At 39.8% G+C, this 12359-nt stretch overlaps 1 protein-coding gene across 7 annotated transcripts in view; it reads right to left on the minus strand.

Annotated features, from left to right (window-relative positions):
* LOC124060217 (protein diaphanous homolog 3-like) overlaps positions 1-12359 on the minus strand; it is a 146955-nt gene that overhangs the window by 68134 nt on the left and 66462 nt on the right. For all 7 annotated transcript variants that reach the window (XM_046390898.1, XM_046390934.1, XM_046390917.1 and 4 more), the window contains 2 exons: positions 10937-11176; positions 7659-7788 (listed from right to left, as the gene is read on the minus strand). In XM_046390898.1, coding sequence (XP_046246854.1) covers positions 7659-7788; positions 10937-11176 — 370 coding nt within the window. The remainder of the gene's footprint in view (positions 1-7658; positions 7789-10936; positions 11177-12359) is intronic.

Genomic DNA, 12359 nt, shown 5'->3' on the forward strand with positions numbered 1-12359 from the left:
AGAGCACACAGAAACACACCCACATGGCAAGGAGTGGAAAAAGAAGCACAAAAAGGACAACTCAGTTACAGGTACAATCAAATACATTATTATTTTGAAGCTCTGAGAGAATTAGAGGAAAAATAGTAAAAAAAAAAAAAAAAATGAAGAATGAGAGAAAAGCCAGCTCAGTTTCAAAGCACGCTTATTATAGGCTCACAATGAGCCCAAAACACCACGGGAATAAGCAAGGTCTGAAGAAAAAAAAAGCATCGAGGGTACATTCAAGTACAAAGCTCCATTATTCTTTGCCTCTTATATGCACATGTATGTCATAAACAATTACATTAATATAAGAACGAAATGCCTTACTCCCACACATTCACCTGTGTTGAAAGCAAATAGCTGTGTTCGCTCATATATTTAAACTATAATCTGTGGCTTTTCAGTAAGACAAACAGAGCAATGGATTTGAAACTACAGCCCTCAAAGTATGAAGAAGGCTCCAACAGTAGAATTTCTTCCTGCATCCTCCAGCCTTCCTCTTTAGTCTTACCAACAGGTGCGTAGAGCATGCAGGTGGGAGAGCAGGGGAACACTGAGCCTAACTTTATGTTAAGTTGGTCATGGTTGACACTTTAAGCTAGTCACTGAATACAGCATGTGCTTAAATTACCCTGATTAGACCCTGCTTGACAAAAAGGCATAAGCTGCTTATTTTTAAGTAGTTTTAAATGTCCCTTGATCCTAATACATGCCATATGAAAGGGGGGAAAAAGGGAAAAAACTCCAATGTAGTTAAGCTTCTCACTGAATTTATGGCATAAACCTCATTTACTGATGGGAAAATTCTGTCTTGGACACACACACACACACACACACACACAATCAGACATCTTCATGATAAATATTTTAAAGGTCTGCAGAAGCTGACAGTGAAGAAGTTGTTCACATCATAATATAAGTTTAATAAAGTGTGAAGGTGGTTTTGTTTTTTGTTCACTGCTGGTAAAGTTCAGCATATGAATATGCGTACACTATATGGACAGAAGTACTGGGAAGCTGACCATTACACCAACATGGACTTTAATGACATTGCATTCTCAACACATCAACAGCTTTGCAGTTATAACTTCCACTGTTCTGGAAAGCTTTTCCACAAGATTTTGGAGTTTCTATGGGAATGTTGGCCCATTTATGCAGTAGAGCATTTGCGAGGCCACATACTGATGTTGGATGAAAAGGCCTGACTCGCAATCTCCAGTTCCAGTTCATCTCAAAGTTATGGGGTTGAAGTCGGGGCTCTGCGTGACCCAGTCACGTTGTTCCACACCAAACTCTTTGTCCACTGGGGCATCATCAAGCAGGAATAGAAAAGGTCCTTCCCCAAACTGTTGCCACAAAGTGGGGGGCATAGCATTGTCCCAAATGTCTTGGTATGCTAAAGCATTAAGATTTCCCTTCCCTGGAGATAAGAGGCCAAATCCACCAATGAAAAACAGCCCCATAAAGAAGTCTGGATACTTTTGTCTATCTAGTGTATATAAAATATATATTCATGCATTCAGTTAACTAAGAGCAAAAGTCAGATGTTATTTTTCATTCTGGTGTCATTCATGATTTAGAAAGAATGCCAAGCATACTGCAGTGAGACAAACAAGAAATTACCGCAAAAAACTGACTCTAAAATACATCTTATACCTGACAAACGATTATCATTAGTTCCTTCTATTTATTGCATGTTCTACTGTTTTCAAAGACCAGTGTTTTCTCCCTTAGCAATTTATCTCTTTATTGATATTCCCTTTTTCATTGTTTTTTTCTGCTCTCCTTCCCTGTCTCTCATGGTGACCAGTGAAACTAATAGTTAACAGTCAGTCGAAGACACTGAAAATGCCACTAAACACCATTCCTTTAAAAACACGCTCACAGATTACATTGTGGCCAATGATGTCTCAAAGAGAGCAGTATTGCATTGAATTTCATTTTGGTAGCAAACTGGCAGAGTGTTCTGGACAGTAAAACCGTGTCAGGATTTTTACACAAACCTTGTCAATTGTTTGGAAACTCATAGGCCGGTGTTAAAGCCATCAGGATAGATCAGGATTGATCAGAATTTACAGCAGATGAGTTACATAGCACTTGTTTTAGTACATTTTAGCTTTCTGAGTGATTCTTGGTGGGCTGCTGAGTACAAACATAGCAAAAAGAACCTGGAAGAGCCTGGAAAAGCCTGGAAGGCCAGTGACCGTCGCCACACAGGAGTCCATCGACAAGCTCCATGACATGATGTTGAGAGAATGACAAATAACAAAATGGTAGATTGGCACAGAGCTGAGTTTGACGCAGGAACGTGCCCATGGATTTATCCACAATGAACTCCAAATGACCAAGGTGTCAGTTCACTGGATCCTAAAATTCCTTGAGCCTGATGAAAAGTGGATTTGCCACAACATGTCAAAGAATTCTTCAGCAATTCTTAACCATGGATGAGAATTAAGTTGACCACTGCCAAGTCTCTGGCTCCTAAAAAAAGCCACATCAGAGAGATCTGCAGGAAAGATGATGGCCACTGTTTTCTGGGATGCAAAGGGTCACACTATTACTGGGACCTACTGTACTGGTCTCTTGAGACAGCTATAGAAGGAAGTCAAGAAGATTTGGCAATGGAAGCTATAAGGAGAAGCACTCAGCATCAGGGCAACGCTCCAGCCAAAAAGTCCACAGTGACGATGGTCGCAATCCAGGAATGCTGATTTTTCCAACACCTGAACTACGCACCTGATTTGGTGCCCTCAGACTACCTCCTCTTCCACAAGGTGAAAAAGGGGCTCAGTGGTCGTTATTTTTGTGCTGATGGTGATAAATGCAGTGGGACCCCTTTTAGGAGGTCCAAAATGCCTACTTTTACATAGTCAGGACCTGTATGTCTCTCAACTGCTGGATGAAGTGTGTAAAAATGTAGGAGGACACTATGATACACAAGCTAGCTAGATTTCCAAAATTGACAACCTCTACTCTTTGGCCGTGAACTTAAACAAAATGACGTAATTTTTATTTAATTGTTAACAATCACATGTAAAATCTTAAACAGTCTGTTTTAAAGTAAACCTGGCTTTTACTAACAAAATGTCAACCTGTTAAAGTTAAATGACGAAGATGAAAATGATGAATTAAATTTGTTGGGATTCAAAAGTGAAAAAGTACAAATTTATTTGTATTGAATTACTCCTTTCGATCTCCTTTAAAAAGATATTGTTTCAAAAAGAATAACTCAGATTCAGATAAGCAAATAAACAAAGACAGGAATATCCAGTATTTAAAAAAGTCAAGTTGCTCTCTTTGTTGCCAGGCCATATTTGTTGTGTTTCAGGTGAACATTGGAAATTAATTGGGAGTTCTAATGTGACTATGTGTTAACTGCTCATTACCGCCATTGTGACCAGGTCTCTCTTGTAAAGGAGATAAAATATCTCAAAAGCTTTGATGCCACCTTTACAAAAACTGTTTGGATTTTGTCAAGACCTAAAACAACTAAATCTTTGACTAAACAATCAATGATTTCCAGACATCTGGCCAACAGCTAATATGATTAATATGATAAAATTGTCCAAAATACATTTTAGTTAAAGGAACTTAATCTGCTCTACAATCTCCATTTCAGTCTTTGCCTCTCTCTTGTGCTCTCCTTTTTTTTCCCCTGAAAGCTTTCTGCATAACCAAGCGAACCAAAATCTGTTGAATGAGGTTTGGGCAACATGCAGAGATGGAAGGAGGCCAGACAGGCAGTCTGTTAATAGAAATTATTAAAGCTCAGTGATGATGTTCTGACTGAGAAAAGCGCAAGGTAGGGTGAAACAGACGGAAAAATAGAGGTCAGTCCAAGCTGCTAGCATTTGGTTATTAGACTCCCTTGAGCGGAAGGCACATATAACCAAGAGCAAAATGCAGATGACGAAAGTTGAGGCATATGCTTCAATAGAAAATCTGCCTGGGACCTGGAATAGCAGCTGAATGTTTTGTTAAACACACAAGAATGCTTCTATATAAATACACATCCGTCATATGCAACTTGAAAACTGCGAAATGCTCTGTGGCACAGTGACAAGCAGAGCAGAAGATCAAACATAAAAGGCTGTTTCCATGTCTTCCTTGTTCTCCCTGACCATCCTGCTCTTGTTTTCTCTTTCTGTGTGTTCAGTGTGAGGGATTTTTATGAGCACTGGGGCCTGAATGCCTCTGTGGTCCAGAGGGGTTGCAGACAGATACAGGATGTTTTAGAATAATAATTGGAATATTTGTAGAGGTCAAATTCCCCATTGACATCCTTTTATTACTCTACCAACCTACTGTGCTATAAATGAGACTGACTGGAGCACACAACCGTGCATACTCACAAACAGCCCTGCTACGCACAGAGCTCCACTATAGATCATCCTTTGATGTATGGAAATTAAGGGACTAAAAAAATGTAGGTCTGCCCTGTGAGGCCAAAGCCTGACAGACAAGTGTAAGCAGACTGATGGCGCTAGAGACTGGGAGCTAGAGGCTTGTAATGCAAAAACTCTTTGTGCTGCACACCTGCTACATACAAAAAGAGCATGAAGGTCACAACTGCAAGTTACAGTGTTATCTTTTCATTCTATATATATTCAATCTAAGGCTCATCGCTCAAACCAATACAGTTGAATCTGCACATTACTGAATCCTTAATGACGAATCAGGGCCACAAGTTTGAACAGAAACGGAACCAAAACAGTTTTTCTGTCTTTTTGAAAAATAAAATGTATGCAAACTTTTGAAGAGTTACAAGCCGAAGATGTCTGGTTGAGCACATTAAGATGCCTCCATGTTTGTCTGATTTCAACATCAAACTCAGCACCAAACGCCATGCAACAAACCCTCCCTAATGCCCAAACATGACTGCTGCGTATTGTGCATATGTGTTTGTGATGATGGACAAAAGAAATATAAATATGAGAGAAAAGGGACTGAGACCAAGACTGAAAAACCAGATGCAGAGACAGGCAAGAAAGATAGACATAAACAGAAAGCTATTGATAGACAGATAAATAGATACATGGATAGTTACATAGAAAATGACAGAGAGAAGCAACACACCAGGACTGCTTCTCCATGTCAGGAGAAATAATGATTGTACTGCTGCAAAGAGATAGGGGCAAAAATAAGAAGGCAGACACAAAGGAACCCTAAACTAAGCTGCAGTTTTGTTTCCATGAGAGACGGATTGGCAACGGGGGAAATGAAGGCTGTGTTACGCACAGTCAATAGACAGCAGCTTTTGCAACAGAAGCGCAAATCATTACTGCTACCTCTATCCAACCCTGTTTTCATGCTCAAGTAAGCTCTTTGGTTAGTGTCTATGAATGTAATGCAGCCTTTTAGTGTGTCTTCAGGCCTCCCCAATGGCTGTCAGACCTGATGAAAAGGAAGCCACTCAACAGCATGGTTTACAAAAATGAAATGGGATTTGTGCATCTGAATACTAGATATGGAGAGATGAGACACTTAGAGTATGCATCTCATAATGGCACTGAAACAAGGAGAAAGACAGTGACAGAGAAAGAACACTATAATGTATATAAAAGCAAATATATATTCAGCTTACTGTCTATGAAGCAAGGAGGTGGACAAAACTTGAAAAGAGATCCTAGCATTGAGCTTCCGATTGATGTCACCTTTGCACTTAGGGGTAACGGCCAAGGGCTTGTGGCGCACAACAGTTGGGAGAAATGAAACATTCTAAGGGAGTATCGATAATTAAAGCACCAACAGAACCTCATGGGATCCTTACATAGAAGAATCCGAACAAGAAAGTCACACATTTCATACTTACTGTTTTCTCCTCCTCACTCTTTACTTTACTGCCTCCTGCTGAGAGCAGAGCAGTGGGCAAAATCTTCTTTGCAGTAGCAAAAAGCATGCTGAGCACACGCGTATATAGTTGGAAAAACAGACATGCTGTACACTGACCACTACTCAGTACTTCCTCCTGAGAGTTGCCGATGGCAATACGAATAAAGATCATTACTGGAAACTCCCCCAACCACCACGTCTGTCCTTGCTTGCCTGTGGCCTTTATCATATTTGTGATAGAGTGGCCAAACTGACAGCAGTGTGTGAGTGTTTATGTTTATGCTTGTTTGTGTGCATGGCTGTACATCAAATTATAAAGAAAAAAGTCACTTTGTGTTAAACAAACACAAAGACCTTAAACTACATTCAAGCAGTCTGTTGCTCACTATCAGAGGGGCAGACATGATCTGAAGTATTCTCTTGAAAAATAAACCTTTAACTCGATTAATATTAGTATCAAACAGCAGTGCAGATGAGCAGAGTACAGCACAGACCAAACACCAGGGTTTTTCTGGCTCAGAACGGGCCTTTGGGGAGGTTACAGTAAGCACAGTAAGCATGACCTGTTCGCATACAGTTAGGCTAGGCGATACAGTTGAAACACTTATCACATAAAAAGTTACAAAAGGTTAAATTTAAATCGATGTTGAAAATTACTGAGAATTTTTAATGACCTGCTCCTCTTAAAGAAAAGAAGGAATAAGGCTGAATTTCACTACCTTACTTTGAATGAAACTAGTTCTTTCCTTTAACATTTTATTTTTTTCACTAAAAACTTGTTTTTAACATTGAAATAGTGGAAGGACGTGCAAATTTGTTGCATTGTCTATTTGTTTTCACTGTGCTTTAAAGTCAGTGTCTATAAAACTCAGTAATACCTAAACGCAACTAGTGGCCAAAACATCACAGCCAAGTCCGGTTATGAGGTGAAACGACCTAAACTGGAACTCGCTCACAAACCAAAAATGTTTGTGTTTGTAATTCAACATTATTTTGTTTTCTGTAAAAAGCTTTGAAACCCAGTCAGACCATTGCATGCTGTTGGGGCTGATTTATCCAGTGAAACGTGATTGTTCATTATTTGCAAACAAAGAGTTAATCACTCTCATGCACAGCTTCATGGCACACACTTTCAAATGGAACAGGGTAATATTCTGTAGTTTTCAGTTTCCAGTTTTAATAGCATGCCCTCAGTTGCCAAAACAACATATTGATCAGAAGATGACATAAAAGGCTTTTCTCATTTAACTCGAAGCTAAAGAGGCTGTATTTTTTTAGTTACAAACAGACAGATTTTGTCACGAAGTGTTGAAACACAAAGATGACAAAAGAAACAGTGAGTTTATTGTCTTGTCTTTGATTGTATATGCCGTTTGTCTTCTCAAAGAATAGTCTACCTATTTTATTGCTAATTTAGGGATGCTGATTTGATGGGGAGTGAATGAAACTCCTTTTGCACTGGGATTGACAAAGAACTTAAGTTGACACCAGCAGGAAACCAAAATAACTACAACAATCACACTGTGATATCGCCTCAGAGAAAGGGGGAAGGTAGAGTTCGGTGTTAAAATTATCAAACAGAAAAGCAGCTGCTATTTGATAATTAGAGCAGTGATCTTTGCATGCTTAAGTAAAGTCACAGTAAACAATATGCAGGACAACAGCAATGCGTTTTGTTTTATATTCAGATCATATTCAATCTGTCTGTTTTAATAAGCACAAGGAAACATACCAGAATTGTTGGGATAACAGTGTGTGTAAGTGAGTGGGGTTCTATATATATGGATAATATTGCACATTACCTTTGCTAGCTCGGTCCACATGCTCCAGGTCATCAACAAACTTGATCACATTTGGATATTCCTCTTCAGATACTTGTGCCAGGAAATGAAGTAATGTGGTCTTTTGGTCTGCTGATTTAGTGTCCTTTAGCTGTAATGAAACAGATAGTTACACACGAAGGAGTACTAGAATAAAAAAATAAATGTTTCAACAAATTGATTTATATACTTACGACTATACAGGTGCATACTTTGTGGTTACTTGTCACATACTAACCCCAACCTCATGCTAAAGTGTCACAGAACCACTTAGACACAACATTAGTATAAAAGAAAAACAAAAACAAAACAAAACACATGATACCTCCTTCGATAAGGAGGTAAACAGAAAAAACAATTACCGGTATATTATATTACATATATATATATATATATATATAGGAGGAAAAGGCTGTTGTGAAATGCTCCTTCTCTTCTTAACCTGCTGGAGTGTCTGTGTCTGTTTAATTGACAGCTGCTGGCAGCTGTCAAAAGACTGCAAAATGAACAAAGCTGCACTTTAGCCCACATGGGCAGAAAGAGGGCTGTTAGTGGTATTGAAGAATAAGGACAACAATACCAGCATGTAAACAGAATGAAGGGACATTTGCAGGTATGGTTGCGTGGGTGGGTGACTGGACGTACTGATGTAAAAGTCTTCATCACAACCGACAACTGACGCGGCACAGCGGGTTGGGAATCACTGGCCTAGAGCTTGGAGAAGCGGCTTGTGATCAGAGGGTTGGCGGTTCGATTCCCCCACCGAACAGTCAGGAAAAATTTGAGTGTGGTGGAGTGATTAATGAGGAACCCCCCATTAGCCAACTGATGTGCCCTTGAACAAGGCACTTAACCCCCAATTTGCTCCCCGGGTGCCTGACATGAAAGTCCATTGCTCCTGTGTGTTTCACTGCACGTAATTTGCTGGGTGTTGCATGTGTGTTCAACTAAGGATGGGTTAAATGCAGAGGACATTATTCAGTGTGTGTATGTAAAAATATGTATATTGCCAATAAATCTTCTTAAATTCTTCTGAAACACCGAACAGTATTCTGTACAATGAGTCCAAAGCTAGGAGGCGCCATCATGAAATCCAAACATGATTTTCTCCCTTCATTTCTGATTTGTTTTTCTTAAAGGAGAATACAGGATGAGTGATTATCAGATGTATATGCTGTAGCACACACAGAAAATGCAAATTAATCTCATTTGGACTTCAAAGAAATATTTTTCAGCAACAGTAGAGAAACTTGTGTTATATAACCATATCAAATGGATGTAATGTGACAAAGCAGATCGACCTTCATTCAGCTACCATAAGCCCTTTCAGTAGCATTATAAATGCTGAGTGTTGACAGTTCTACAGATGATTTCATTACTCGTACTCATGCGGCAGACACATATTCACAATGTGATGACCTCTCCTGCGCTTTGTGCCTCTCTCTCCCCCACGTGCGACAATTTTTCAATTTCTCTGATAAATTTCCATCATTGCTCTTTTACAGTCTAATTCCAAGATGTCTCTCAGTATCCCCGCCAAACATCCCTCCTGTGGAGTGTGTTGCTGTGTATCTCTCTAGGTGATCTACTGGTAGACAGCAGTGCATTCAGCCCCGCTGGGTTTAATCATGTTTGTATTATCTTCTCTAATCAAACATTCTCATCTTTCTTTTCATTTCTGTTTTCCCATTTTTTTTTTCCAGAAGCTTCAAGTGCTCGCTCACAAAAGGTTCCTCTCTGAATTTAGATGGATGGTAATCATAGCTGACAATGTAAACATTTTGCTTTTTCCAGTTGGGCTGGGTGCAATTTTCCTGCGCTGTGGAGTGTGCCATGGAATTAAGTTGTCAAACTCCAGGCAGGCACAAAGGTGATGTCTTCCTCTGTACATCCTGCCTCTGACATCGACTAACACTTTGGTTCCACAACATACAAGCTTGAGATAAGGAAACAGACAGACTGGAAGGGCAGCATTATATAATGTGCTAAACACCAAACATATTCCTTCATAACACATATTAATAAAAAATATTCATGCTAATTAAAGTAATCCATCACATATGTATGAATGCATGTTTGTGTACGCACTTGCAATGGTGTTTGTATGAACCTAAGTCTAACAGGGCAGAGGGGTGGCAGTGATGAATGGCTGCAGTGGTTGTTACTGTGGAAACTGCAGTGAGTGTGCCAACAGCTGTAATGTAACCACTAAAGGAGTCTCCTACTCCAGGACTTCACTCTGTCACCACTGCTATCCCAGAAAAAGACTTGCTGTTTTCATCCCATATAAAATCCAAAGGTGTAGGTATTTGTTATGTTTCTCCCCCCATGAAGCATGGGTAGTCACGCAGAGTGTGTAAACTTTCAAAGTGATGCTAGCCATAGCCTCAGTTATCTATTCTGAGCAGAAGAATGAGGATAAAGCACTCCCTGGGTTGTGCTGCTTTGATAGATGCCAGCAGTCACAAGGAAAAAAAAAATCTGTTTTGTGAGACTGATCGTGCTCAATCAAAAGAAGAAACTTCCAAACAAAATGCCTAATCACAGCAGCCTCTTCTGATCGGTTCACTGATAAGGCTCAGCCACGGTGAAAACAAAAACAGAACATGTACATGCTTAGAGGCCAATGCTCCTAGAAACATGCAGTGTGAAAACACACATAACTTAGAGTACAACACAAACACACACAGACAGACATACACGAATAGATATTAACATTTTAAATGATTAAATATTCTGATCATTTTGATCAACGTTTCAGTCTTCAGGGTATTCTATACGTTTCTGATAACTAACCGTGATTTGAAAAAAAAATGTTTTATCTCCAAAATTCTAAATGCTATTGATTGTTTTGGACTAGGTTTTGCATTTAATGATACAAAATGGTAATACGTTATTGAGTGTTTATCTATTTTTAAAAATTTGCATTTTAACAGTACGTTTTTGATTACATGTAATCAAAGACTGCAGTGACGGGAATGAGAGAAATCACAGGGCTCCTTCAACAAGGATCTTAAAAAATCTGTTCATTTTGTATCTATACCAAACTTGGATCTATTTTGTATTGTATGCTAAGAATTGCCTTACTGCTGATAAATGTCCAACTGCACATACGGTTGTGTGAAATCCATAGAGAACATTTCTGTCAAGAGCTTTTATCCTTGAACAAGAATCCCTCATGTTGAACCATTGCCACTGCACAGATAAAAGACTGCACACTGTATGATCGTTGATGGTAAGGTCAGAATTTCAAACCTCACCTTGCATAGAGAACTGAGGTCAAAGCCATATGACTGGGCGTTTCGAGAGCCTGCATTCATGTAATTCCCCAGCAGCAGCACCAGCTCCAGCAAGTGGCCAAAGGGGCGGCTCTTCCTGACCTCATCACAGGCAGCGTTTACAGCCAGGATATCTGGACGCAGGTTGTTCACCTGCTCCTCAAACTGCAGCAGGAAGAGGATGTGGCTGAGGCGAGGACGCAGCCGCTTCACACTGCTCATCTAGGAGAGGAGAACAAAAATGGAGGAAACAAGGAGGCACAAAGGGGACAAGACTAATAAGAAAAGAGAAAAATGATGTCAAAGAGGAAGAACAAAGGTGGAGAACACAGCCAAACTTAAAATAAGCACTTCTGCCAGACTCGCATTCAGCTGATCTAATTTAAAATAAATGTATGCAACCAGCATGCTGGAAAGTGTTGCTAGGCAGTAGAAATAGATGCTGGCAGTGATTTGATTTGGGACCAAGGTCTGGTAAGTTAATTGTGGAGTTAGTGTCCATATAGGGCAGTCAGTGGAGGGGATGGAATATACAATAGGCTGCCTTGGATTACCACTCTCACACAATTAGAGAAAATTGGAAAATATTGCATTGGGTCCAGCGCTTGGGCACAATAGTGATTGTGTATGTGTGTGGGGCGGTTGGGAGGGGCGCAGGTTCCAATTGACTGTCTCAAACAACAGCTGGCTGTGCGGTTTGATGTCTTCCATCAAGGGTTTAATTATAGCTACTGTAATGTTATCAAATGACTATTTCAGTCGGTGAGTGAGTGAGTGAGGGTGTGTGTGTGTATGTGTGTGTCTGTGTGTGTTTGTGTGACAGAAAAGGAACGAAGAAACCGGCATGAGCTGGAGGAGAAGAAGGAGGAGAATGTGACAAAATTAAGACATAGTTAGGCCCACATGAACCAAACGTTATGCCAAAATGGAGGCCAAAGTCAGGGTAAATCGTGTGATAAGGATATTGTAGTCGGCAGAACATAATTGGAGGAAGTGGGAGGCAAGAGAACGCACCAATGTGTTTTCAGATTGAATGTTTGCACATGGAAGGCATTGGACAAAAGTGAGCAACATGAGTTAACAACATGAGTGTGAACAGTGAGTTCGAAAATGATGCAATGTGTACCATTAAAACAAATAAATGCAAGTAAATATTTTTGGCAACTTGTGATAAAAGTCTCCATGGAGTGTCAACAAAATTTAAATCCTAGATGAAAGACTTTATTTAAGTGCCAGTCATCAGGCCTGTGCCTACAGCCTACAGCTGAGCCAGCAGCAGGCACATGCTGGTAAACAGAGTGATTAAAATAAAGTCTGTAAGTTATCAACCACAACTGATATACAGCTATAACAGCTACAGTACTGGATGAAGTTGACTAGTAGAAACACATTATGGAAATATGTA

The sequence above is a fragment of the Scatophagus argus genome, chromosome 1 (assembly GCF_020382885.2).
Source record: "Scatophagus argus isolate fScaArg1 chromosome 1, fScaArg1.pri, whole genome shotgun sequence".
In the NCBI taxonomy this organism is placed as follows: Eukaryota; Metazoa; Chordata; class Actinopteri; family Scatophagidae; genus Scatophagus; species Scatophagus argus.